Genomic DNA, 27,207 nt, shown 5'->3' on the forward strand with positions numbered 1-27,207 from the left:
CGGTGATTTACTCTTGGCTGGTTCTGGCCAATCAACGATCTTGAGGAAAGCCGGGTTCTCGCTCTATGGCTACACTTCCGGAAAATCTCTCACGCGTGTCTAGCGTGGGGCGGGGCCAGAGCGCCCCTGCACTCGGCCCCGCCCCTGAGCGCGGCTTTGCGATTGGGGAGAAGGGCAGGAGGCAGGGCTTAAGGGCGGGCTTGCTCGAGGCGCAAGCGCGCTGGCCCGGGCGCGGCGGCAGTCTTGCGGGCGGCGTGGGCTGGGGATTGCGGTAGGTGAACGTGGGTGACTGCCAGACCTGAGGGACGGGCGCGGGCAGCGATGTGAAGCGGGCACGCGGTCTGGGCGCGGAGACCTAGGACCCTGCTGTTCATTTTCCCACTTGCATCCCGTCCTTGAGTTGGGGCGGGCTGAGAATCACGTAAACTTTTGATACTCTTCGTCTCCTGGTCTCCGTGTCCTCCGTTGTAAAATGAGGGCAGCACTTCCTGGTCTGTCCCTCGGTCGTCGTGAGAGTCACACGGTGTTCTCGAAGTGCCAGCTCTGGAAAGGCCCTGGGACCACCTGCTGCCCGAGCCAGCCTTCCCGTTTTATGTTGGAGAAAACGGAGGTCCGGAGCGAAGTGATTGGACCAGGGACACCGAGCGAGTGAAGGCCGAGCCGGTTCTTAGAACTAGGCCTAGGGTTCCGTTGCTGTTTAATGTAGCACAGTTCGTGATGGAAACTAGGATTTGGAGGTGGGGACCTTGCCTTCCAGGTCAGACCCTGCGCTTATTTGCTGTGTGGCTTGACACAAATGACTTTATATCTCAGAGCCTCCTTTTTCTGAGTTGGGCATCATAATAATAATAATAATAGCACTTTGTGGCACTTAATATTATGTATCAGGTACCGTTGTAAACGCTTTATGTACAACTTTTCAGATTAGATTAGGAGGAAATAGTGAGTCAAAGAATCTTTGAAAAGGCCTGGGCTGGAAGGGCTGACAGTGTCCCGCACAGAGTACGTACTCAGAAAAATCGACTGAATGAGTCAGAGGCTGTTTGCCGGAGCCTAAAGTGTTGCATACGTTAGTTACTGTATTGCTTTCTAGATATTCCCTGTAGATAACTGAAAAATTGAGATAATTCTACTTATTCTCCTGTTTGTATAAGCTGAGGGGTCTGAGGACAGACATGCTGAACGTGGAGGAGGAGGGCTCAAAGCTCTCGTTTACATTATCCAGATAATTATATCATTGCACCCCTTTACTTTGCTCTTAATTTATCAATATGTTGATCAACAAATAGTAATAAATAGTAGGCATTATGCTAGACTCTGAAATTTAAAGATGTATAAAACTTCATGAACTTGTAATTTTATCAAGGAATAGAATGTTAAACATCGACACTGACCTCCCCTCCTGGCCCCTGTACACACCCCCAGAAAGAAAAAAAAAAATGTATGTGAAACATCATTTGCTTCCAATGCCTGGCACACAATAGTTCCTCAAAAATATTTTTGGACATGATTCTAGTACAGTATACTAAAAAGAGGTGTGTGCAGTGGAGCACAGAGGAGGTGACTTTCTCTGTTTAGAGGGGTTGGAGAAAGTTTCTTAGAATAAGTGAACCTTGAATTCGAGTTGGAATTGCTGGGGGTTTTGGGGATGTCAGTCTGTTTCAAGAATGATGAGCAACTTGGGGAATGCTAGGATAAGAAGCTGGAAGAGGTGTGTTGGGATCAAAATATGAAGAGCTTTGGTGCCATTCTGAGAAAATCACGAGAACCAGCCGTTAATGGATTGTAAATGGGAGTGGTTGGGTCAGCTGTCTTTTTAGCTGGAGACTAATATGGAGACTGGACTGACGGGCTTCAATAAGTACTCAGTTCATGCATTGATAGAACGTGTATTGAGCCTGGGCACAGTGGCTTACGCCTGTAATCCCAGCAATTTGGGAAGCTTAGGCAGGTGGATAGTATGAGGCCAGGAGTTCAAGACCAGCCTGGGCAACATAGCAAGACTCCATCTCTATTTTTTAAGAAAGAAAGAAAAAAAACATGTATTGAGTGTCCACTGTGTCCAGGCACTGTGCTGAATGCCGCAGATAAAACTTGGAATAAAATAGACATAGCTGTCATCCTCATGGAGTTTGTGAGGTTAGTCATCCGTGGTACACAGCTAGACCCCTGCAGTGGTTCTCCCACTGAGGTCCCTGGACCAGCAGCATCAGTGTCACCGGGAACTTGTTAGAAATTCAGGTTCTCGGCCCACACCCCAAACTTACTAAATCAGAAGCTCTGGAGATGGGCCTCTGCAATCACTGTTTTAACAAGCCCAGCCGGGCATGGTGGCTCACGCCCGTAATCCCAGCACTTTGGGAGGCCGAGGCAGGCCGATCACTTGAGGTCAAGGAGTTTTGAGACCAGCCTGGCCAACATGGTGAAACTCTGTTTCTACTAAAAATATGAAAAGTAGCTGGGCATGGTGGCGCATGCCTGTAATCCCAGCTACTCAGGAGGCAGAAGCAAGAGAATCGCTTGAGCCTGGGGGTACGGAGTTTGCAGTGATCTGAGATTGTACCACTGCACTCCAGCCTAGGTCATAGAGTGAGCTCTGTCTCAAAACAAAAAAAAAAAAAAAACAAAAAAAAAAGCCCTCCAGTGATTCTGATGCTCGATTCGATTTCAGAACCACTGGGCAACTGTCATGTAGCAAGTGGTTTTGAGGGGCTAACCCAATGTTGAGGCAGTAAGGGCCAGAAAGGAGGGGGTGGACTTAAGGGAAACCTTGGAGACAGACTCATTTGCTTTAGGAGGAATCAAGGATGAGTTTCTGGCTGGAGCCACTGGCCTAAGTAAGGTTGGATCACAAGGAAGTGATGGAGCCAGGGGTGAATCCACATGTGCCTTGCCTCCATGGCCTGAACGTTCCTACAGCACCACACTAGGGCTCTGTGGCAGTGCCTCACCACCTTTAAACATTTGTACAGTGCACAGGGGAAATGGATGAGGCTGCTTGAGATTGGAGAGAACCAGCTGGAGGACCTGAGGCTGCTAGAGGTAACCAGCTGGGAGATCCCAGCTCCCTAGAGCTGAGGGGAATCAGTAACCCATTCCCAGCGTACTGCCGGCAGCTTTGTTGCATGGACTGTGCCGAAAAGTAGAGGTACTCACTAAATTTGGCAATACAAATAAAAAATCTCAAAATAATTTATAGCCTTTGATTCAGTAATTCCATTCTTCAATGCCTCTCCCAAATATATGACAAAAAAAGCCTTCTCTTCATTGTAGATTATGTATAACAGAGAAAACCAACTACTGGTTTTTGATGTGGTCAATCAATGGAATGTTGTACTGCCATTAGAAATGTGTGATTATTTTGTGAAATCAGAGAAACATACTTGCCCATTGGACAATGTCTAGTAGGCCCCTGTCACGTGCTGAAGATACAGTGGTGAGCAAGCTAGACAGGTCCTTGATTGCACTGAGCCAAGTGTCTGGGAGAAGAGAGGCAGCCAAATGGGCAGGAACCCTAGGAGACAAGTGGGCTGTGCGGGAAAAGCCAGCCCTTTGGGGGTATGGGGAGTGGGACAAGAAAGGCTTCCTGGGGAGAGGATGGTTATCCTGAGGCCTGGAGGATGACTAGATGTTGGCAGGAAAAGGGGAGAGGGGTGTTCTGTGCAAAAGGGACAGTATGTTTAAGAATGGGCATGGGGTAGGGTGCAGTGGCTCATGCCTGTAATCCCAGCGCTCCAGGAGGCCAAGGCAGGCGGATCACGAGGTCAGGAGATCTAGACCATCCTGGGCTAACACGGTGAAACCCTGTCTCTACTAAAAATACAAAAAAATTAGCCGGACGTGGTGGCCGGTGCCTGTGGTCCCAGCTACTCGGGAGGCTGAGGCCGGAGAATGGCGTGAACATGGGAGGCGGAGCTTGCAGTGAGCGGAGATCGCGCCACTGCACTCCAGCCTGGGTGACAGAGCGAGACTCCATCTCAAAAAAAGAGGGGGGCATGGTGAAGCCGGATCAGAGAGGGGGCAGTGGTGAGATGAGGTCCAAGGGGGTCAGCCCATGTGGGGCTGTGCACACCCTGAAGGTCAGAAGCTTAGACCTTATTCTAAGGGTAGCAGGAGGCCATTTTAACCAAGAAAAGCTGTTAGCATCTGTGCTTGGGAAGTCTCCCCTGTGGCTGCAGTATAGAGGATGGATTGAAGGAGGGCGGGAATGGAAACCAGGAGACCAGTGGGGAGGCTGTTGCAACCGTCCAGGTGAGAGATGAGGGTGGCCTGGACCTGGGTGGAGGCTGTGGAGAGAAGAGGGACAGACTGAACAGCAAAGGAAGAGGTAGGAATGACAGGGCCAAGAGGGCTGTGAATGTGGGACACAGAGAGGGGCAGAGCAGGTGAACCCCACATTCTGGTTTGGGCGAAGTGCAACTTTTGGTGCCATTCACAATGACAGGCAGTGCTGGAGGGGGAGTGGGTTTGAGGGGAGAATGCTGAGTTCATTCTGGGACACGGAGTTTGAAGTACCTGCCTGATGTATTCTCCGGGAGGCAGGTGGAGATTTTGAGTCAGCCCTCAGCATGCGGGCTGTCCAGGGAGTATGTGCTGTGAAGAGGGAAGAGGCCCATGACATTTAAATGTTGGGGCAGGTAGAGGGACAAGAGAGGGATGCGCAAAGGACAGGGTTTGCAACAGACAGATCGCAACAAAACGTCAGCTGCAGTTGACTCCGGGCTGAGGGATTACAGTTTTCTTTACTTTCTTTTTTTTTCCTTTGAGACAGAGTCTCATTGTGTTTCCTGGGCTGGAATGCAGTGGCATAGTCTCAGCTCACTGCAACCTCCACCCCCAGGTTCAAGCGAATCTCCTGCCTCAGCCTCCCAAGTAGCTGGGATTACAGGCGTGTGCCCAGCTAATTTTTGTATTTTTAGTAGACAGGGTTTCACCATGTTGGTCAGGCTGGTCTCGAACTCCTGACCTCAGGTGATCCACCCGTCTCGGCCTCCCAAAGTGCTGGAATTACAGGCGTAAGCCAGCGTGCCCATTTGTTTTCAGATTTCCCCCCCCCCAGTTTTCTATAATAATAATAGCAGACATTAGTTGAGCTCATAGTACATGCCAGATGCTGTTCCAAGAACTTTTTATAACTCTTCTGTGTCCACAGTAAGCCTAGAAGGTAGGTCCTGTTGTTATTACTATTGACAGATGAAGAAATAGCACAGAGGGGTTAAGACACATGTCGCCAGCTACACAGGGTGCAGCCCGTGGGAGGCCTGACTGGAATCTAGGCTGCCTGATTCCAGAGCCTGTGCAGTCACTACACAACGCTGTCTCTCCACAGGATGTTGTTAATGTTTTTATAATAAGGAAAATATTGATTTTTCAAAAACAGAAGTAAGAGGTTAGAGAAATAGTGCTTTGATCTGCTAGGATATTAGAAATGGAAGGATTTGTATCTGCAGAATCAGCGGCTGTCTTCGAAGTTTGTTGAGAGCAGACTGGGTTGGCTGCTTCGTGGTGTTGGAACACGGGCGATGCTCATTCTCACACAACTCATTTTTCTCCAGGTGCCCGTGCTTCCCGGTGCCAGGGTGTCATGGAAGGGCTGCTGACAAGATGCAGAGCATTGCCTGCCCTGGCCACCTGCAGCCGCCAGCTCTCTGGGTATGTTCCTCGCAGGTTTCACCACTGTGCCCCAAGAGGAGGGCGGCGCCTGCTGCTGTCTCGTGTGTTCCAGCCACAGAACCTTCGGGAAGACCAGGTGCTCTCCCTGCAGGACAAATTTGGTGACCTGACCTGTAAGAGCCAGCGGTTGATGCTGCAGGTGGGCCTGATCTACCCAGCAAGCCCCGGCTGTTATCACCTCCTGCCGTACACCGTCCGTGCCATGGAGAAGCTCGTGCGAGTGATAGACCAGGAGATGCAGGCCATCGGGGGCCAGAAAGTCAACATGCCCACCCTCAGCCCGGCAGAGCTCTGGCAAGCCACCAACCGGTGGGACTCGATGGGCAAGGAGCTGCTAAGACTTAGAGACAGGCATGGCAAGGAATACTGCTTAGGACCAACTCACGAGGAAGCCATTACAGCCTTAATTGCTGCGCAGAAGAAACTGTCCTACAAGCAGCTTCCCTTCCTGCTGTACCAAGTGACAAGGAAGTTTCGGGATGAGCCCAGGCCCCGCTTTGGTCTTCTCCGTGGCCGAGAGTTTTACATGAAGGATATGTACACCTTTGACTCCTCCCCAGAGGCTGCCCAGCAGACCTACAACCTGGTGTGTGATGCCTATTGCAGCCTGTTCAACAGGCTAGGGCTGCGATTTGTCAAGGTCCAGGCTGATGTCGGCAGCATCGGAGGCACGATGTCTCATGAGTTCCAGCTCCCTGTGGATGTTGGAGAGGACCGGCTTGCCATCTGTCCCCACTGCAGCTTCTCAGCCAACTTGGAGACACTAGACTTGTCACAGATGAACTGCCCTGCTTGCCAGGGCCCACTGACCGAAACCAAAGGCATTGAGGTGGGGCACACATTTTACCTGGGTACCAAGTACTCATCCATTTTCAATGCCCAGTTTACCAACATCTATGGCAAACCATCCCTGGCTGAAATGGGGTGCTATGGCTTGGGTGTGACACGGATCTTGGCTGCTGCCATTGAAGTCCTCTCTACAGAAGACTGTGTCCGCTGGCCCAGCCTACTGGCCCCTTACCAAGCCTGCCTCATCCCCCCTAAGAAGGGCAGTAAGGAGGAGGCGGCCTCTGAGCTCATAGGGCAGCTGTGCGACCACATCACAGAGGCAGTGCCTCAGCTTCACGGGGAGGTGCTGCTGGACGACAGGACCCATCTGACCATCGGAAACAGACTGAAAGATGCCAACAAGTTTGGCTACCCCTTTGTGATCATTGCTGGCAAGAGGGCCCTGGAGGACCCTGCACATTTTGAGGTTTGGTGTCAGAACACTGGTGAGGTGGTCTTCCTCACCAAAGATGGAGTCATGGATTTATTGACCCAAGTGCAGACCATCTAAATGCCCCCAGCCCACCCCTGCCCCCATCTTGCAGCCTTGGTGTTCATTCTAACGCTGCCTTTTCCTACACCCCTTTCCTGGACTGTTCTCTCCAGAAACAGCACAGCTCATGGAGGGTGAGATCACGTTAGGGAAACCAATTTTCCAGTCATGTGTTCAGATTATTTATTTAAAGTCATTAACTTGATCCTTTTCTCCAGACAGGCCATGCCGCCAAATACCTTTCCTTTTGTATTCCATTGTGGAAACTTCTACTAGGAGGCTGAGAGGCAAGAGAGCCAAGCTCCAGTCTTGGATCTTACCCTGAGGGGGTAAGTCACTTCCCTTCTCTCAGCTGAGTTTTTCACGTGTAGGATGAGAATGGCTGATGGCTGAGGGCCCCCCCAACCTTCCCCACCCCGTATCAGTTTGACCACGGACGGGCCTTTTGCTACATTCTGTCCAGAGAGCAGGCCTGCCAGTGCCCCTCCACTGAGAAGTTGGGCTGAGAGTATGGGGAAAAGAATCAAGAGACCTGACTGCCACCAACTCACTAGTGACTTAGATACATCCCCGCCCTCTGCTGGGGCCTCAGTTTCCCCATCTGTAACTTGAGATAATGGAACTAGATCTATGAAGTCTGGAACTAGATCTGTAACGTCCTTATAGGTGTCACTAGAGGGTTCCACGAGAGGTTTGTGACAGGTAGTCTGATTCCTCTCATTCTCCATAGTCTTGCTTCCTGGAAAGTTGATGTAATTAACAGATGGCCCAAAAACTACCTCAAGAGACCTGGCCCTATTAAGATGGCTTAACCACTGAGATCACGTTCTATTGATTGAATAAAGTCAAACTATTGGAATGAGCCTTGCGCATTAATTTGAAACAGTGACAACATCTGCCATTTTAACAGTGCAACAGCTTCCTACTCCGTTTCTTTCCTTTTTGACTGTTCCCACATACCCCAGCACCCACATAAAAAATCAGTTGGTTAGGAAAATGTGGTTTAAACCATTTCTTCCCTCAAGTATCAGGGCAGCAGGCTTCAACTGGCATGGTGACCTTATCCTAGGTGCAGAGTTGGATCCTAGAGCCACAATGGGGTGAATATTAAAAGCTGGTCTCTTGTTTCCTTAATGTAGACGCTGGTTTAAAGAAAAAAGAAAAAGCTACTCTCTGCCTGAATTCTATGGAAAATGGAGCAGGCTTGAACTACCCTAGCAATGCCAACTACTTTCATTGCTCCTGCATCCTAGATAAGGAACATAACCAATTTTCCATCCTTGGCCCCCTAGGCTCTCTACATGTCCACATCTGACAAGAATCTATCCAGACCAAGCTCAAAGCCAGCACCTGCTAAAAAGCTGCCTGACAGCTCTGAATAGTGGTTCTCCTGCCTCCCATCGCACAGATCACATCCCTTCTTGTTTTGTGTATACACAGCTCATTGTACAGTGGTCCTGCCTCTTGTTGATGGTGAGCTCCCTGAGGCCAGGCCCCTGAGCTAATTCCCAGTGCACTGCAGTTGTTTTGACCAGTTTTTCCACCTGCTAAACAGCCTCCGGGCAGCTGGTTACTGGTAGAGGAACCCTGCCTGCCTCCAAGCACACAGCATCAGGTTTCTTGTTTTTGTTTTTGTTTTTTTTGTTTTTTGAGATGGAATTTCGCTCTTCTTGCCCAGGCTGGAGTGTAATGGCGTGATCTCGGCTCACCACAACCTCCACCTCCCAGGTTCAAGCGATTCTCCTGCCTCAGCCTTACAGGCATGCGCCACCACACCTGGCTAATTTTGTATTTTTAGTAGAGACAGGGTTTCTCCATGTTGGTCGGGCTAGTCTTGAACTCCCGACCTCAGGTGATCTGCCTGCCTTGGCCTCCCAAAGTGGTGGGATTACAGGCTTGAGCCACCATGCCTGGCCAGCATCAGGTGGTCTAATGAATGTGTAGCCAAGCCCTACCAGCTCCCAGTCCTGCCATTGGAGCTCCGGGCCCAGGATTCCTTTGGAATACCTCAGATTTTCAGGCTAGGAGACGTGCATTCTGAGAGCAAACCTGGTGAGGCTAGATGACAAGGCAGAGGAGCTTACCCTTGCACATTGGAATCACCTAGGTCCCATCCAGAGGGTCTGGTTACATGTAGGGTATGGCCTGGGCACTGGGAAGTTTAAAGCTTCCCAGCGGATTGTAATGTGCAGTCAAAGTCAATTGAGAGCTCCTGGTGCAAGAGCTGCCTCCTCTGGGTCCACTTTGTAGCTGGGCATTTCTTTTAGTAATTTCAGTTGTTCATTATCAGACTGATGTGCTCACTCTGCTTTTAATGGGCTGGCCATTTATTTATGGAGGAACTGCCATATGCCACTGTGGTGTGAGGCACTTTTTACATTTTTAAATTTATTTTTATTTTTTAGAGATGGGGCCTCACTATGATGCTCAGGCACCAGGTTTCTAACTCCTGGGCTCAAGCGATCCTGCCTCAGCCTCCTGAGTAGGTTGGGACTACAGGTGTCCACCACCCACAGTGGCTAATTTTTTTTTTTTTTTTTTTTTTTTTTTTTTTTTAAGAGGCTCTCACTTTGTTGCCCAGGTTGGTCTCCAACTCCTGGCTTCAAGCAATCCTCCTGCCTCGGCCTCCCAAAGTGCTGGGATTACAGGTGTGAGCCACTGCAGCTGGCCAATCTTAGGCACTTTATATACCATTTTCAGATTTCACAATTGTGCAAGGCAGATGCTGTTAACTCATTTTACAGATAAGGAAGCATGAGGATCTATTTCAGCAACTTACCCGAGGATGCACAGCTGTTACAATAACAACTAGATTGTAGGCACTGGCCAAAAATTGTCCTTCTCACTACACTGCTTGGCCTCTGCCAAAGTGATTTCAATAAATAAAACTAAATTATGTATTTCTCTAACCAAGTTAGCCTAAAGTATGTGAGAAATTAGGATTCATGCAAATGGGTGCTTTAAATTTTTTTTTTTAAGAGACAGCGTTTTTGCGTGGGAGCAGTGGCTCAAGCCTGCTATCCCAGCACTTTGGGTGGCTGAGGCCGGCAGATCACTTGAGCCCAAGAGTTCAAGACCAGCCTGGACAACATTACCCGGGCATGGTGGCGCACGCCTGTAGTCCCAGCTACTTGGGAGGCTGAGATGGGAGGATCACTTGAGCCCAGGAAGTGGAGGTTGCAGTAAGCTGAGATGGCACCACTACACTCCAGCCTGGGTGACAGAGCCAGACCCTGTCTCAAAAAATAAAAAAAAGAGAAGCAGGATTCTTGCTATGTTGTTCAGGCTGGGCTTAAGCATCCTCCCAATTCAGCCTCCCAAGTAGTGTGTCACTTTGGCTAAAAAAATTTTATTTTTATTTTTTGGCTAAATAATTTTTTAACTTTAAATGTATGCCCCATAAGCTTGTTTGTTTATGGGAGGTTAGCCTAATGTAAGCACTTTAAAAAACCAGATTCCAGGAATAGAGAGCCAGTGAATTTTACTTTTGATTAATGTGCAAGGCCTGGACTGACTTGAGGATGATATAGAATCCTGGAGCTTTAGAGTTTAGGTAAACTTGAAGCTGGCCTTGGCTCTCAGCTGGGAAGTGGGCCTGGAGCAGGAATGAACCTGCCACATGTCATCTGACTCGCAAGACACCTGAGGACAGGACAGGTGCCCCTCCTCTCTGATTGGTCCTGCTGAGTGAAGAGAAGACTGGCTGGATCAGCCTTTGAGCTGCTTGAAACAGGTGCCCATTCTCTTTATTTTACAAGAAGGAGAGAAATACAGGTAGGACACCAATTTGCCCAAGGTCAGGCTGAATGAAACCTGTGTCCTAATCAGGAAGCCAGTGTTTCTTCTAGTAGCCAGAGGCAGTGTGATTTGGCGAAAAGATCAGAGCCTTGAAGAGACATAATCCTAGATTCACTTACTGGGGATGTGACCTCAGACAAATTACTTGCCCTATGTGTGTCTCAGATTCTCCATCGGTAGGATACTCATGCTAATGGTACCCACCTTATAGGTGGTTTGGGGGTTGACCAAGCTCACTTACATGAAATGCTTAATTGCCCCTTAGTCTGCACTCAGAGACACTTCCCTTACACCAGACGACTTAGGAAATCCCCCCACTGGGAGCTCAGGTTCTGCTGTTAACTTTGTTATCTCAAGACCTGGATCTTGTTTTCTTAATAAGATGCTTGACAACTTTCCTGGGAAATGCCACGGACAAGAATTAGGAGGCACCTGCAGAATAGCTGCATCTCCTTAGAGAAAAGACAGAAATACTCAAACTGTGTGCCCTGCTGTCTCATTTCTGAACTTGCCAATTTTACCTCTTGCCATAAATTGATGAAATGGGATGCTGGCAAAATAGCAGGTACAGGCTGTATTATCATTGCTCATTCCTTGGGGAGATCTAGCAGCAACTGCCTGGGAAATATTTAGCAGAATTAATACTTGGGGACAAAGACTGGTGCATAACAAAACCATTGTGTAAATCAGGCTTAGAATGTAAATCAAGGGCTCCATTAATATTCTGTGTTTTAATGGAAGAAACACCTGCTGGGCTATCCATAAAGGAGCTTTGCAGAAATCTGTTGAAACTGTCATTTCCTTAACTACTTAAGTGCCAGGTCTCCAGAGTTCTCATGATCCGTTTCCACACCAAGATGCATGAGTGCTTTTTAGAATGGGTTGTTACGCATCCAAGGGCATGTGAGGCTTTGTTTTAGAGTTAGGAAAAGGATTTTTAAGTTTTCTTATAACGTGTAAAATGGGAAAATACTTTTATGATGTTATTGCAAACTTAAGTAACATCTGAAAAAAGTCAAGGTATTTTGCTTAATTTAAAATAATGAGGCTGGGCACACGCCTGTAATCCTAGAGTTTGAGACCAGCCTGGGCCACAAGGCAAAACCCCGTCTCTACAAAAAATACGAAAATTAGTTGGGCATGGTGGCAGGCACCTGTAGTGCCAGCTATTTTGTTTTGTTTTGTTTTGTTTTGTTTTGTTTTGAGACGGAGTCTTGCTCTGTCGCCCAGGCTGGAGTGCAGTGGCCAGATCTCAGCTCACTGCAAGCTCCGCCTCCGGGTTTACGCCATTCTCCTGCCTCAGCCTCCTGAGCAGCTGGGACTACAGGTGCCCACCACCTCGCCCGGCTAGTTTTTTGTGTTTTTTAGTAAGACGGGGTTTCACCGTATTAGCCAGAATGGTCTCGATCTCCTGACCTCATGATCCACCCGTCTTGGCCTCCCAAAGTGCTGGGATTACAGGCTTGAGCCACCGTGCCCGGCCAAGTGCCAGCTATTTGGGAGGCTGAGGTGGGAGGATGGCTTGAGCCCAGGAAGCAGAGGTTGCAGTGAGCCCAGATCCTGCCACTGTATTCCCACCTGGGCAACAGAGAGACCCTGTCTCAAAAATAAAATTAAAATAAAAGGCTTATAGTGACCCCAGCTACAGACTCTGGAGTCAGACTCTCTGGGCCACTCATTATCTCCATGACATTTGTGCAAGGCACTTCCTCATAGTCCCTCCACTTTAGCTTCCTTATCTGTAAAATGGGGATAACAGTGCCTGGCCCACAGCAGAGGCCTGGCCCACAGCAGAGGCCTGGCAAGTGGAGCTGCCTGTATATTAAGTGATACTTTGCACAGAAGGTAGGTGGGTGGGGCACTATGGCCAGCAGAACGGGGTGGCAACTTGAAGCACCATGCCGGTGCAGGCATTCCCGTCAAGCCAGCAGTGCCCAAGGCTGCTAATGAGCCCCTGTGGTTAAAGCTTAATTGCCCTTAGCTAATCAAAACTCTGTAGGGCCAGGAGAGTGAAAAGGTGGCACCAGTTCATGGTAACTCAGGATGCCCTTTTTCCAGGGCAGCACTTGCTGCCAAGTCTTGCCAAGAAAAGCTCATAGGGCGACGGGAGCCCCATTGGCAAGGTATTGGGTGCTATGGGGATTCGACGGTGGGCTCTGGCAGGGGTTTCCACAGACAGTGGATTATTCTACCCAGGCAGACAGGTTGGGGACACTGCATGACACAGTGAGTGCTCAGACTTTACCATAAGCTTGGACTGAGCAAGGCAAAGGCAGCTGGGTCTATTGCAAACTCCTTGAAGGCAGAGGGCTGGTCTCGTTAATATGGATATCTCCTGAGGGACTTAGCAGAGTCCTGAATTCAAGTTCTGGCTCTATTTTTCATTAGCTAGCTGACTTTGGGCAAGTTACTTAACCTCTTCACACCACTTTTCCTGTCAGTAAAATGGGGCTAGAAAGATACCTGCTTTCTAGAGGTGTTGGGAGGATTAAGTGAACGAATCCAAATAAAACACCAAGAATGTTGCCTGGCATATCCTAAGTGCTCAGGAGGTGGCAGCTGCCGTTACTGAGCCAGGCCAGCACAGGCACTACCCCTGGAATATGCCAGAAGGCCCTCCCACCTAACCCCACCCCCCAATTCCTTCTTCAACTTCATGACCCAAGTCCATCGTATGTGGTGGCTTCCATCCCTGATCTATTCAGAATTAATCACTCCTTGCTCTATATCGTCAGCTGGTAATAATTTGTTGTGCATCTACTATGTGCTGAGCAGGTGCAGTACTAGGCCCTGGCATTATGAAAGTGCACAGCTCAGGGTCCCTGACTCAGTTTACAGAGTGGGAACCATGAAGTAAACAATTAAAAATGCACCGCGGTGCAGGTGCCATGGGGACATGTGGGATAAGGAGACAGGGAGAGCTTCCTGAAGGAGGCAGTTGGGCCTGATTGAAGGCTACTCGTTAGTGAAGGGAGGAACAGTTGGGGGTGGAAGGAGGGGAACAAGTGGAAGGAAGAATGGTCCAGGCAGAGAGAACAGGATGCACAAAGGCCCAAAGCTCAGAGAGCATGACAAGTTAGGGAATAGAAAATAACAATGTCATAGATTGAACACGTACTTTGAGGCAAGCTGTGTTCCACATGCTTCATGTAGATTAATGCATCTAATTCGCATAGCGCCTGTATGAGGTAGGTGCTGTTATCCTGCTCATGTTGCAGATGAGGAAACTGAGGCACAGAGCACCTAAGCAAAGTGCCCAAGGCCTCCTCCAGCTAGTAAGCTGTGAGGCTGGAATTGGGATGCAGGCGCCTGGCTCCACAGCCAATCAATACTCAGCCACTGCACCCTCCTGCCCCATAGCTGAACCATTCAGGATGGCCGGGCTAAGGAGGTCAGAGAGTGGGAGCTGTAGAGGTGGTGAGGGCCCAGATCCTGAACGGCCTTGAATGCCACACCAAGAGCGCTGATGAGGGAAGGGAGAGTCACTGGCGGCTCAGAGCAGGGCTGATGACAGACTTACTTCTTGTGGCTGTATTTCTTTTCATCGGAGCAGTTCCCAGACCATTAGATTTATTGCATCCATTTAACAGCATAACCTTGAAGGTAGAGGCTGCCTGATGCACTTCAGCCTCGATGCTGTGCTCATGGCAGGTGTCACATAAATGTTTGTAAAGCAAACGGAATAGAGAACACAAAAGAGGAGGCAGGCAGGCTCTGGAGTGAGGTGCTTGGGTTCAATTCCTGGCTTGGCACTCATTAGTGGGGTGACTGTGTGCCTCCATGTCCTTATTTATGAAAGTGGATAACGGACCTGAGAGGGTGGCCGTTGGGATTAAATAAGATAATCCAGGTACAGCGGTTAGCTCGGTTCCAGAATTCAATGTGAACAGCGCCTTTCCTTTCCTGCCTGCAGTATATTTCAGGGGTTTTTTTCCCCATACCCACTTCTTCAGCTGCCACCCCAAATCCATAGAGGTAACCAGACAGAAGTCAGGTGGTCCCACCTCCATCACAGACCCCTGGCCCTGAGAAGGAAGGGCGGCACTCAACTCCAGGGATGGCGGGTGCAAGAGGTTCTGCCCTGTGGTCAGGTGTGCAGATGTGAGTGCAGGTGCCTTAGCCTGGTCCTCATCGATGAGGCAGGGGAGGTTGGCTCTGCCAGAGTCTCAGGCATGGGTACGGTGGCGGGGGAGGCCCACATCACCTGCAGGGAGCATTGGCCTTGCTCCTTGTCCTGCCAGCCCCCGGAGGAAGGGAAGCCCCCAGGGCCCTTCACCTGGCTCACCCTGGCTCCTGGAAACACACCGCCGCAGCAGGGCCTAGGCTTCACGCGGCTGCCGTAAGTAACGGGACCCTCCTGCACTGCGCTCGAGCCAGCCGAGCTCGAACTGGCCCAGTTCTAGTCCTTCCCTCCGTGGACTCAGGGCGGAGGGAAGCCCTGTGCTGTGGGCGGAACCAGAGTGCCAGGTGCAGCCACACAACCTCAACTCCCCGCCCAGGGCTCCCCAGTCTGTGCTGGGTCCAAAGTCCTGGCAACCAGAATAGATGGATAGCAGAGGCCAAAAAAGGCAGAGCCCACGGGCTGGGAGGCCGAGAGTCTCCTTAGAGGAGATGTAAGGTGGTCACGTTGGGCTTGAGCCTGGGAATGCTGTTGCTGATGCTTGTGTATGCAAGTGGGGGCCTGGGAACAGGGCACTGGCCTATTTTACTCTTTCATTCATTAGTTCCTTCGTTGATTCATCCATCCATCTACTCAGCACACTCACACGCATGGAGCTTCCACCACGTGTCAGGCACTGGGCACTCAGATGAATCCCTATCTGGCCTCTGCCCGCTGAGCACTCACCTGCTGGAAGGGGAGGCAGACACCTGGACATCTGGGTGCCATGCAGTATTACAGGGGCAGGACAGAGGGAGGGTGAGGATGGGAGTGTGTGCATGCACATCAGGGAGGGCCAGCTCCCTGCTGACAGGGGAAACGTCCTAGTGAAGGTGCCCTTTGGACTTCTCTGAAAATAGGTAGGTTTTTGGCAGGTAAACCAGGCAGGGGAAGGACATTCCAAGTAGAGGGAACTGGAGCAAAGGCATGGACATATGAAGCATCTGGTGTGTTAGAGGAACTGTAATCAGGTTGATGTGGGCAGTTGGGAGAAAGCCTGGGGAGGCCAAGGTTTGGGCAGAGCCAGGGTATGTGGGTGGACTGCTGTTAGGTGGCAGAGGCGGCCCCTCACCCCATTCGCTGAGGATTCAGCTGTAGGGCTCATTCTGGGCCTTTAAAGCAGCAGGAGTACCTATGGAGAGACTGCTGGTGGCAGTTGCCATGTCCTTGGACAGGGAGCCTGCAGACGTCATCAAGACCTTGCATCTGGTTTTCCTTGCTACCTTCTGGGCATGCAGATCTGGTTGATATTTCTTTCAGGCATGTCTCAGGGAAGGGACTCGTCCAGCCCATGACTTTGGCTGGGTTCCTAGGGTTGTTGAGCACTACTTATCGCATGCCAGGCATTAAGCAAAGGTATTGAATAGACTGCAACACCTGGAGGCATTGCAGCACTCCTTAACCCCCCATATTCGGCAGTACTTTTGCCCAGATTTACAGATGATCAAATTGAGGCTCAGGGTGATTAAGTGACATGCACACAGCCTTTAGGTAGCAGAGCCAGAGTTCAAACCAGTATCTGTTGGATATCAAGAACCATGCTGTCTCTCATACAAAGGAATAGAAAGAAAAACAAAACAAACAAAAAACCACAACCCATGCTGTCTGTGGAACAGAACACTACCTTTCTGGTGAGGACTCATGCTACATGCTATTTAAAAGGAATAATAAGCCTTACAGGATCTAGTATATTGTTCCCATTTTTTAGATAGAAAAACCAAGACCCAGGGAGGGCAGGGACTTGCTAGGATTAGGCAGTCCCTGGGCGCTGGCCCTGTCAGCAGGTCCTAGGGCTCCTGCCTTCTATCCAGGACACTCTAAAACAGGGAAGTACAGGTTAGTGGCTCACGCCTGTAACCCCAACACCTTGGGAGGCTGAGATGGGAGGATCACTTGAGACTAGGAGTTTGAGACCAGCCTGGGCAACAGAGCAAGACTTCATCATTATAAAAAAAATCTTTCTAAAATTTTTTAAAATAAAAATAAAAGAGGCAGGATCCTTTTCAGTCTGACTATGCCTCTGGAATCCAGGATTTCGGGAGATGCCTCTGAGGGCTGAGTCCACTTGTGGAGAGGGCCCCCCTTCATGGGGCCTTAGAGCCATGGCAGTTCCTCATCTGGGGTCAAGTCAGGGGAGAATTGTCCTAGGCAAAGAGTTGTCCTATAGAGCAGCGGTCCTCAACCTTTTTGGCACCAGGGATCAGTTTGGTAGAAGACCATTTTTCCACAGGACAGGGGAGGAAGATGGTTTTGGGATGAAACCGTTTCACCTCAGATCATCAGGCATTAGATTCTCATAAGCAGTGCGCAACCTAGATCCCGTGTGTGTGCACTTCACAACAGGGTTTGTGCTCCTATGAGAATTTAATGACGCCACTGACCTGAAAGGAGGTGGAGCTCGGGCGGTAATGCTTTTCTGCCCACCACTCAACTGCTGTGCGGCCTGGTTCCTAACAGGACATGAACTGGTACCAGTCCACGGCCCAGGGGTTGGGGACCCCTGCAATAGAGTGCCTGGTACCCGTAACAACTAATGCTTACTAAGCACCTACTGTGTGCCAGGTGCCAGCCATTTAATCCTCAGAACAATCCTCTGAAAATATATTATTAAATTTCCTTATATATAAGGAAACTGAGGCACAAGGTGGTTACGAAACTTGCCCAGAGTCACACAGCTATTAAGTGGCAGAACTGGGCTTTGAACCCTGGCCTTTGGGTTTGAGAGTTTGTGAACTATTATATTCCAACTGCCTTAGAGTGTCAACATCCACAGATCCCGGATGTCGGTGGGCCCTGGGGGGAGGGTAAAGAGGGGCCCTGGGCCCACCAGTCACTTCTAGCCACTGATCCTGCATGCACCATGTCCCACGGCCTTTTTGGGAAAGCAGCTTACCTTGGCGAACTCACCTCCGGAGCAGGCTCTTCCCCTTCTGCTTCCACATCGGCTCTGTGAGCCTTCTGCAACCTAATGTTTTGTCATGTGCCAGCCAAGGGAGCTCGACGAGGAGGCCACCCAGGTATGCAGGCCCTTCGCCCTCCTGGCCCTGCATGTACTCTGGCTGCCAGACAGAGCTTTGGAAAACACCTTTGGACATACCACTCCCTGAGCCAAATGCATCCATGGCTGCCCAGGGTGTATGGGACAAACACCTGGGCCCACGATCAAGGAAGGCTACAGCTCCTGCCACTGGCCCATCTCTTCTTTGCTCCAGCATTATCACACTCACTAGTCCTCAAACATGCCAGTGAGGCACCACCACATTCTTGGAGCACCTCTGTGCCCGGCTCTGAGGTGTACTGGGAGTACAGGCACCAGATGCAGGCCTGGTCCTCAAGGAGCTCAGTCTGGTGGGGCAAAGGGGTAGGAAGTCCTGCGAGTGCATGTAGATGTGGGGAGCCACACCTGGGGAGGGCAGAGGGTCAAGGAAAGGCTTCCATGTCCTTGCCTGTGCGAAGCCCTCTGCCAGGAATGCTCAGCTTGGGCCTCTTCATCCCTGAGCTCCAGTTCGGGTCACCTCTGGGAAGCCTTTTCTAAGCTCCCCCACATCCCATCAGGATCAGTCACTCCTACCTCTGCTCAGCTAAATCATTCTGCTTGGGCCCCCTTTGTGCACCCTCATTTCATACTGGTTAGTTTCCAAATCACTCTCCCTGATGGCCTGGGAGCTCCTCAAGGGTAGGGCCCAGGTTGGGAGCTGACCCAGGGCCAGCCTCAGTGAGGCTTGTGACCAAATGACAGAAGCAAACAGATCTCCCCAGCCTGGTGTGGCCGGAAATATCCAACAACCTCCACAGCAGCAGGTGGGGAGGCAGTTCTGCCCAAGAGTTAGAGTACCGTTGGTACCCGATGGACTGGAGGTGTCCCTGATTCCAGCGGTCATCAACAGGGCAAGGAGGCCATCTTACGGAATCATGCCCTGCAGCCTGCGGCAAAGCCTTTTCACTTGCAGTGTCTTGAGTTGCTGCTCCCTGTGCTTCCTGATGGAGGACAGACAGGAGCATTTCACTGTCAGTAACACCGAGTGCAGCTATTATTATTAACGTCATTTGGCAAAAGATTCTGGGGCTCAGAGAGGTTACAAAACTCACCCAAGGTGCCTGTCATGGTGGGAGACCACAGCAGGAGGATCGTGCTCTAACCTTTTCTCTCCTGTCATGCTTTCACCGGTCATCTTGTTTGTGTGTGTGGCCATGGCCATGTTGAGTGCCCAGTGGTTTGGGCAGATAACATCAGACATCATGGGTGACATGCATCTCAATGAATAGAGCTATGGCCTGGGCCACAACATTGGCCCCTTCTCCAGGAAGTCCTACACTCGTTACCAAGCCTTGCTACCAGGAACTCTGCAGCTGGATCCCACTACCATCGCCTCTCCTCTCTGCAACCTGGCTGCACCTGTAACGGCCTGAGCCTGTACTACCTGGCCATGCACCTCTCCACACTCTGGTCCCACATGGCTGTCTCCCAAGTGAGCCTCTGGCCCTGCTGGGGGAGGGGGCTCCCTTGGCAAGCCTGCTATGCTGAAAAGGCCTCAAATCCACATTCAAGGTTCCTAAACCCAGAATGCAGAATTGCAGGGGGTCTCAGGGATCTCTCCAACCCTCTCTGTAACACAGCCAGGGTAGACGCACATAATGCGACAGAGCTTGCTCCAGGCCACACAGCTGGGCCATGTAAACTGCTTGTCTACTTGAGGTCAGTGAGGAGGCTGGCATCCACTTTCCCAACTGACCTAGGGTTCACAGTAGGCCCATTTTTAACCACAAAGGCTTCTCCCTAGCTGTAGACATACCATGGACCTCACGTATCCACAACACAGTGGTGTCCCAGGCCCCATCCCCTCTGGCTTTTCTGCAAGAACTGCCCACTAGGTCTTGGCCATAAGGGGCCAGGCTCTGTTTCCCATGTCAGGGATGGGGATGAAAAAGGGTTGCAGAAAGAACACAGCAAACATTCAGTCCTTCATGTCCCCTCTCCATTTGACAGATGTTCAGAGAGAAGGAATGTCAGGTGACCCCCATGATGGGTCAGGGCAGGGTCAAGATTCCAGGTTCCCATGTGGCTAATAGCACTTGAATACAGGATCAGGTCTCAGCAGGGGCAGAGCTCTCTCCTTTTCCCATCCCTATGTGCTAACAATCCCTAAAATTACTTTCTCAGTCTCTCCTAGGTCTAATAGCAGAGAGTGCACAGAGGACCTCATGTCCATCAGCCTCCTGGTCCTCAGGCCCTTAAGTTACCAAAACCAGGCCCTCAAGTGGTCCCCAGGTCCTTACTTAAGTGGCCAAAACCAGGCATAGGAAGGAGGCTGAACTTCAGCTTCCTGGCCACAAGCCACAGACAGGGACCGGCACCTGGAAGCTGCATGGTTCTTTGTAAATATTCCACAGCCAATTTCCTTTCAAAAACAGTGAGGCACACTATGCAAAACTTCAAATTAGTCCACTTTTTTGTTTGTTTGTTTTTGAGACAGAGTTTTGCTCTTGTCACCCAGGCTGGAGTGCAATGGCGCGATCTCAGCTCACTGCAACCTCTGCCTCCTGGGTTCAAGTGATTCTCCTGCCTCAGCCTCCCGAGCAGCTGGGATTACAGACGCCTGGGATTACAGACGCCTGCCACCACACCTGGCTAATTTTTGTATTTTAGTAGAGATGGGGTTTGCTATGTTGGCCAGGCTGGTCTCTAACTCCTGACCTCAGATGATCCACCTGCCTCCACCTCCCAAAGTGTTGGGATTACAGGCATGAGCCACCGCACCCAGCCTCAAATTAGTCCACTTTAAGGACAGCAGCTGGTTTCAGTTTACTGATGCATTAGCTCTGCTATAGTAACAACCAACCCCCAAATCTCACTGCTTACTACAGCAAACACTGCTCTCTCATTCCTGTGACACTCAGTGGCTGCAGGCCAGCTGCTGTAGCTCAGCTCCATGGAATGGCTCCTCTGTGGGAAACGTGTTCTCACGGCAGAGGGAAGAGCATGGGCCAACCACACATGACTCTTCAGGCTTCTGTCAGACACAGGACAGCTCATGCCTGCGAATATCCCTCTGCATCGGAAGCAGGGAAATACACTCTCCTGGGGGGATGGGGTGGGGGCACTGCAGGAAGTCACACAGCTACAGGTGAGGATGGATAAACTCCTCTTAGGAATGGGGCAACAAACAGCTGCAGACAAAAATATACCCTATACCACCCAACATGCTAGAAAGTTTTCCAGTTTAAAAGACAAAATCCTAAAATGTTAAAACTGCAGAAGAACTCAGAGGCCACTGTCCAAGTCTGTCACAGTCCTCCATATGACAAAGATGAAGAAAACTGGCAATCTTTTTAGGGTACCAAGGATCTCAGTTTACATGGTCTTTATAAATGCTGAGCAAGATGTGGCTTTCCTGCCCTCATTTCACCTCAAGGCATCTGCAGCAACCCCACATGGCTCCCCTCTGTGCTCGTGAAGTAACTCGAGGCCAGGGTCTCTCAGCTTTAAAGCCTTGGAATTCTATGCATTGTTTGTGTGTATATGTGCAGTTTGAGGGGTAGCTTCTCTAAGGTGTCAAACTCCACAGAAGTTCAGAATCATGTCACTGGATCCTAAGTCCATCTCCACAGACCAGGGTGCTGGCTCAGGTCAGTTGCTGTGGTAACTGCGGCAGATGGTCCCTTGAGAGATGGAGTCCAAGGACATCATGGCCAAGGCACAGAGTTTTACATCAACTGAGGAAAGTGAAGACCAGCCAGAGAGGCTGCAGTCTGGGGAATCCAGCGGCTCCTCCCCTACCATGATGCTAGGAAGGACTATCCCCAGGGTGACAGAAATAAAGCACTGGACTCCAGCAGTATGTCCAGCTGATTCAGGTGTGCTAGGTTCCCAGCAGAGGAGGGTGAGGGAGGAGATCCAGGGGCCCTGGCTCAGTCATCGTATCTGGTACACCTTTCTCCCCCGGAGATAATTCTTGCAAAAAGGAGAAGATCCTACACAGACCAAAAATGCTGGTGTCAGGGCTTTTACAAAGTACCTGCCGTGAACACAACAAAAGAGAGGGTGTTAATTTAATTACAATCTTAACCATCCATGCACCTTCCTAACAACATTCAAGGTGAGCCTTTGGATGGGAGTCAACATGAAAATGCAAGTTTAGCACAGTTATTTAGTTGTTCATAAATCTGGCAAATTAGCATGACATTCTCATCCTTACAACCTTGCCAGAACCTTTAGGCCAGTCCTCTGGCATCATGCATGTCTGTGGCTAAATATGAAATAAAACTGTAAAGCATGGTTTCATTCATTCATTCATTCAACATTCAGTGGTAAGCCAGGCCCTATGCTGAAAACACAGAGATTAAAAAACAAACACCCACACATCATCATCTTTGTTCTCAAATTCAGTCCTGGAGGGGAGGGAGATGAGAACCAATTAATGACAGCAAGGTACAACTGCAGAAGCATTTGTGAGGCACAGTATTATCCCAAGGAAGCACGGTTCCCTCTATGAGGAAAGGAATCAAAAAAGGCTTCCTGGAAGATGCCATGTCTGAACTTGGCTTTAATTTGGGGAAGGAGTGGTGATGGGGGTTGGGGAGTAAAAGCCAGGAGGCGCAAGTAACCCGAACGTTTGCTGTGGCTAGGGCACAAAGTAAAAGGAGTGAGGCAGGCTGGAGAGGCAGGGAGGGCTTTGGCTTCCCGGGGATAGCGGCGTTGCATTACTCAGTGTGCCTGCTTTGGGACAAAGGGCCTATTTCGTAGCTCCACCCAGTTTAGGGTCTGAAGTTGCCAGAAACCAGTCCTGGGTAGGCTCTTGCCTATGGTAATAATTTTAAAGGTAGTAACTTCCAACAGCATTTACATTTTCTGAGAAGCATGAATCTGGTTTCCTCCAAGCATCATTCTGCTTTCTACTTAGATTTCTCCTCTGGTGTAGGGCAGAACTCAGGCCTTTAAAGAATTCTGGGTAATTTGCTAACAACTGAGAAAATGAGCAGCTAAAAATGTGTCTACAAACTAGAAGAAGAGAGATTTGGGACCACAGTAAAACACCACCAAAGGTATCAATTAGATCTGGAAAAACCTTTCCTTCCTGCCTACCAAGCCAAAGCCAAAGCATTAAGACCAGCTGGACACCTCTATCACATCACTCAACACTACACCAGCTCCCATCCAATCTGCCTCCTAAACCTCTTTCTAATCCACCTCCTCCTACTTCAGGCCTCGCCACTGGACAGTACACTTCAAATCTTTACATTACTCTGTAATTTTTTTGTGTGGTGGGAGGATGGGGTCTCACTCTCACCCAGGCTGGAGTGCAGTGGTGTGATCATAGCTCACTGCAGCCTTGAAATGCTGGGCTCAAGCAATCTTCCTGCCTCAGCCTCCCAAATAGCTAGGACTACGTTTATGGTGCACAACACCATAAACATTTTTTTTGTGGAGACAGGATCTCGCTATGTTTCTCAGGATGATCTCCTGAGCTCAGGTGATCCTCATGCCTTAGCCTCCCAAAATGCTGGAATTATAGGTGTGAGCCACTGTACCCAGCCTATTGTGTACATCTTTTAAAATCTTTTTAATTTTAAAAAATCAACCCTGGTGTACACCACAATCAGGATAAAGTTTACGCTCCTTAGCAGGGCATTCAGGCCTTCCTGTATGGCCCTAACTTAGCTTTCCTTTTTTTTTTTTTTGAGTCAGAGTCTCGCTCTGTCACCCAGACTGGAGTGCAGTGATGCAATCTCAGCTCACTGCAAGCTCTCCCTCCCGTGTTCAGGAGAATGGCCTGAACTGGGACTACAGGCACCCACCACCACGCCCGGCTAATATATTTTTTTTTTAGTAGAGACGGGGTTTCACCATGTTAGCCAGGATGTTCTCAATCTCCTGACCTCATGATCCACCTGCCTCAGCCTCCCAAAGTGCTGGGATTACAGGCGTGAGACACCGCGTCCAGATGTATGACCCTAACTTAGCTTTCTAGCCTCATTTCCTACCACATCCAACCATTCTCTTTACACTAATACATTGGGCTCTTTTAGCTTAAGTGCAAAAGCATCTGCTTTTCTCTTCTTTGCTTTGGTCAAAGCTTAAGGAAAAGTAGTCCAAGAGTCAATTTGCAAATCTGCTGAGGGCACTCCCTTATAGCCCAGGAACACCTCACAGCTTCTCTGAGACAACTGCCAAATCCATCTTGCTGCCACTGCTAATGACAAAGATGCCCTCCTACAGCAGGACTGCCCTGTGCAGTTCACAACAGCACTTCAACTCCTATCCTCTCATTGGCTCTCAAATACCTGAGAAATGTGTAAGCATGTATGACTCCGTTCCAGAGATGAGGCGGCAGTCCTAGAGGCAGCGTGTGCTCAGAGTCACGCAGCCAGTCAATGATGATGGGTCTGACTTCAAGAGCCAATGCTCTCTTCACATGACAGTATCAGGAGCCGGGACAGTGGCATGCACTCAATATCCCGGCTACTTGGGAGAGTAAGGCAGGAGGACTGCTTGAGCCCAGGAGTTCAAGACCAGCCTGGAGAAGACACCTCGTCTCTATCATAAAAATAATTTTAAAAAAATTTTGGGGGCTGGGTGTGGTGGCTCACATCTATAATCTCAGCACTTTGGGAGGCTGAGGCAGGTGGATGCCTTGAGGTCAGGAGTTTGAGACCACCCTGGCCAACATGGTGAAACCCCATCTCTACTAAAAATACAAAAATTAGCCGGGCTTGGTGGTGCATGCCTGTAGTCCCAGCTACTCGGGAGGCTGAGGCAGGAGAACTGCCTGAACCCAGGAGGTAGAGACTGCAGTAAGCTAAGACCATGCCACTGCACTCTAGCCTGGGTGAGAGAGTGAAGCTCTATCTCAAAAAAAAAAAAAAATAAATTGGGTGTGGTGGCTCAGCACTTTGGGAGGCTGAGGCAGGTGGATTGCTTGAGCCCAGGAGTTCAAGACCAGCCTGGCCAACATGGTAAAACCCTGTCTCTATTAAAAAAAAAAATTAAAAATAAGAAAAAGCAAACAAAAGAAAGAAAGAGCATCAGGAGACATAGGTATAGGTACAATTAGGAAATGGAAGGCTGGCCGGGTGCGATGGCTCACGCCTATAATCCCAGCACTTTGGAAGACCGAGGTGAGTGGATCACCGGAGGTCAGGAGTTTGAGACCAGCCTGGACAATGGTAAAACCCCGTCTCTATTAAAAATACAAAACTTAGCCAGGCATGGTGGCGGGCCCCTGTAAACCCAGCTACTCAGGAAGCTAAGGCAGGAGAATCGCTTCAACCTGGGGAGGTGGAGGTTGCAGTGAGCCAAGATCGTGCCACTGCACTCCAGCCTGGGTAACAAAGCGAGATGCTGTCTCAAAAAAAAAAAAAAAAAAGAAAGAAGGCCACCCTAGCAGCCTTCACATACAAAAGCGAGGCAGCTTTTCCATTCTCAGACCAGCCCCATTTATCTCCTCTGGTCTGGAGTGTTATGGCTGTGGTGCAGTGGGCTATCATCACACTAGAGCATGTTTGACTAATGGCTAAGTTTAATGGGCCAGGGTAGACTCCATGGCTGCTGTCTCATACAGCTCTGTGCTCAGGGCAGAAAGGAGGGGAGTATGAGGCAATCGATCAGCAGCGGAATCAGAACCTGGCTGTACTCCTGGGATGGTGCCTGAGTGATACGGTTTGGCTCTGTATCCCCACCCAAATCTCATCTTGTAGCTTCCATGATTCCCATGTGTTGTGGAAGGGACCCGGTGGGAGATGACTGAATCATGGGGGTATGTCTTTCCTGTGCTGTTCTTGTGATAGCGACTAAGTCTCACGAGATCTGATGCTTTTAAAAATGGAAGTTCTTGACCGGGAGCAGTGGCTCATGCCTGTAATCCCAGCACTTTAGGAGGCTGAGGCAGGTGGATTACCTGAGGTCAGGAGTTCGAGACCAGCCTGGCCAACATGGTGAAACCCTGTCTCTACTAAAAATACAAAAACTAGCCAGGCGTAGTGGCAGGCGCCTGTAATCCCAACTACTCAGGAGGCCCTGAGGCAGGAGAATCGCTTGACTCCAGGAGGTGGAGGTTGCAGTGAGCCGAGATCGCGCCATTGCACTCCAGCCTGGACAACAAGAGCGAAACTCTGTCTCAAAAAAAAAGGGAGTTTTCCTGCACAAGCTCTCTCTCTTTGCCTGCCGCCATCCACGTAAGAGGTGACTTGCTCCTCCTTGCCTTCTGCCATGATTGTGAGGCTTCCCCAGCCATGTGGAACTATGAGTTCTCTGTTAAACCTCTTTTCTTTGTAAATTGCCCAGTCTCAGGTATGTCTTTATCAGCAGTGTGAAAATGGACTAATACACTGAGCATCTTTCCCAGTCTACTCAGTGCCATGAGGTAACTCACCTGTGGTGCTGTAGAACCTGCAGCAAGGTGCTCTTGGCAGGCACCCGGTATAGTTCTGCCCTGTCCTCATCTTCAAAGTAGACCTGCAAGATTAACAGAAGGGCAAGAGTCAGAGATAAAGCGCTTTGGCAGCCTTAGTTAAGGCTAAGCCCAGGGAAAATTTAAAAGATGGCAACTGTTAGCAGTTGAATGTCTCCTTTATATGGTTGTGTAGCTGGGTGCTTTGCATTTAGTCCCCGCCATGCCACTGTAAGAGAGGCTATTATCAGTTCCATCTTCCAAAGACAGAATCAAGGCTCAGAGAAGGAGAACAACTTGCCAACACTACCTGGCTAGTAGACAGAAGAGTTAAGACTCAGGGCCAGGCCTATGTAGCCCTCCTTTCCCTAACAATTCAGACTAAAGCCATCAGGTATGTGGAGGAGAAAGCTGTGGTGGCTCAGAGCAGGAAAGAGCCTGAGGAAGGTGAGAAGGATGTCTGTGCAGCGTGTCAAAGCCCAAGCAGGGTGAGGAAGACGTCTGCACAGGAAGCTGCCGAGGGTGTCAGAGCAGGACCAGTGGAGAAGGGTATCCATGCTGGGGGCCAGCAGGCCTGAGCAGGGGAAGAAGTGCTCCCTTGTAAGATGGCTGTCCAAGGTGGGGTGTCAGAGGCCATGTGGGGTGAAAAGGGGGTATCCATGTATGGGGACAACTAATATGGATGGAGTATACAGGCCCAACTAGGGTAAGGAGGGTGACCACTCATGGCAGGGGGTGGCCTGCTGTGGGGGAGCCCAAGCAGGATGAGGAGGGTGTCCATGTAGGGTCGTTGAGCAGTGCAGGATGTCAGAGTCTGTGCAGGGTGAGGAAGGCACCCACATGGGGGCAGTAGCCTAACATGTGGAGTC

General features: G+C 50.0%; 2 protein-coding genes and 1 long non-coding RNA gene across 16 annotated transcripts in view; 2 read left to right on the plus strand and 1 right to left on the minus strand.

The window, feature by feature from the left end:
* The first annotated feature begins 206 nt into the window (after positions 1-206).
* Positions 207-11,573, plus strand: PARS2 (prolyl-tRNA synthetase 2, mitochondrial). Of its 13 annotated transcripts, none has more exons than XM_077956283.1 (5): positions 207-271; positions 5,556-7,128; positions 7,213-7,323; positions 8,287-8,548; positions 10,207-11,573. In XM_077956283.1, exon 2 carries the CDS (start codon positions 5,585-5,587, stop codon positions 7,010-7,012), a length of 1,428 nt encoding a protein of 475 aa, XP_077812409.1. In that variant the 5' UTR covers positions 207-271; positions 5,556-5,584; the 3' UTR covers positions 7,013-7,128; positions 7,213-7,323; positions 8,287-8,548; positions 10,207-11,573. The 13 variants fall into 13 exon arrangements, with proteins under 13 accessions (XP_077812409.1, XP_077812417.1, XP_077812426.1 ...); XM_077956291.1 differs by having other exon boundaries at positions 7,217-7,323; XM_077956300.1 differs by having other exon boundaries at positions 7,217-7,323; positions 8,287-8,440; positions 10,207-10,464.
* Positions 11,574-11,971: 398 nt separating this feature from the next.
* Positions 11,972-16,960, plus strand: LOC144333271 (uncharacterized). The gene is made up of 2 exons (XR_013401826.1): positions 11,972-12,277; positions 15,196-16,960. It is a non-coding gene; the product is annotated as an uncharacterized LOC144333271 (long non-coding RNA).
* A 3,769-nt stretch (positions 16,961-20,729) lies between these two features.
* The window catches only part of TTC4 (tetratricopeptide repeat domain 4), a 29,064-nt gene continuing 22,586 nt past the window's right edge, over positions 20,730-27,207 (minus strand). Inside the window, exons 7-8 of one of the 2 annotated variants that reach the window (XM_077994334.1) lie at positions 26,321-26,403; positions 20,730-21,967 (exon numbers count right to left, since the gene is read on the minus strand). In XM_077994334.1, the coding sequence (XP_077850460.1) occupies positions 21,865-21,967; positions 26,321-26,403 (186 nt within the window). In that variant the 3' untranslated portion in view covers positions 20,730-21,864. The remainder of the gene's footprint in view (positions 21,968-26,320; positions 26,404-27,207) is intronic. The other variant, NM_001266162.2, reaches the window with a different exon arrangement.

This window comes from Macaca mulatta, chromosome 1 (genome assembly GCF_049350105.2).
Source record: "Macaca mulatta isolate MMU2019108-1 chromosome 1, T2T-MMU8v2.0, whole genome shotgun sequence".
In the NCBI taxonomy this organism is placed as follows: Eukaryota; Metazoa; Chordata; class Mammalia; order Primates; family Cercopithecidae; genus Macaca; species Macaca mulatta.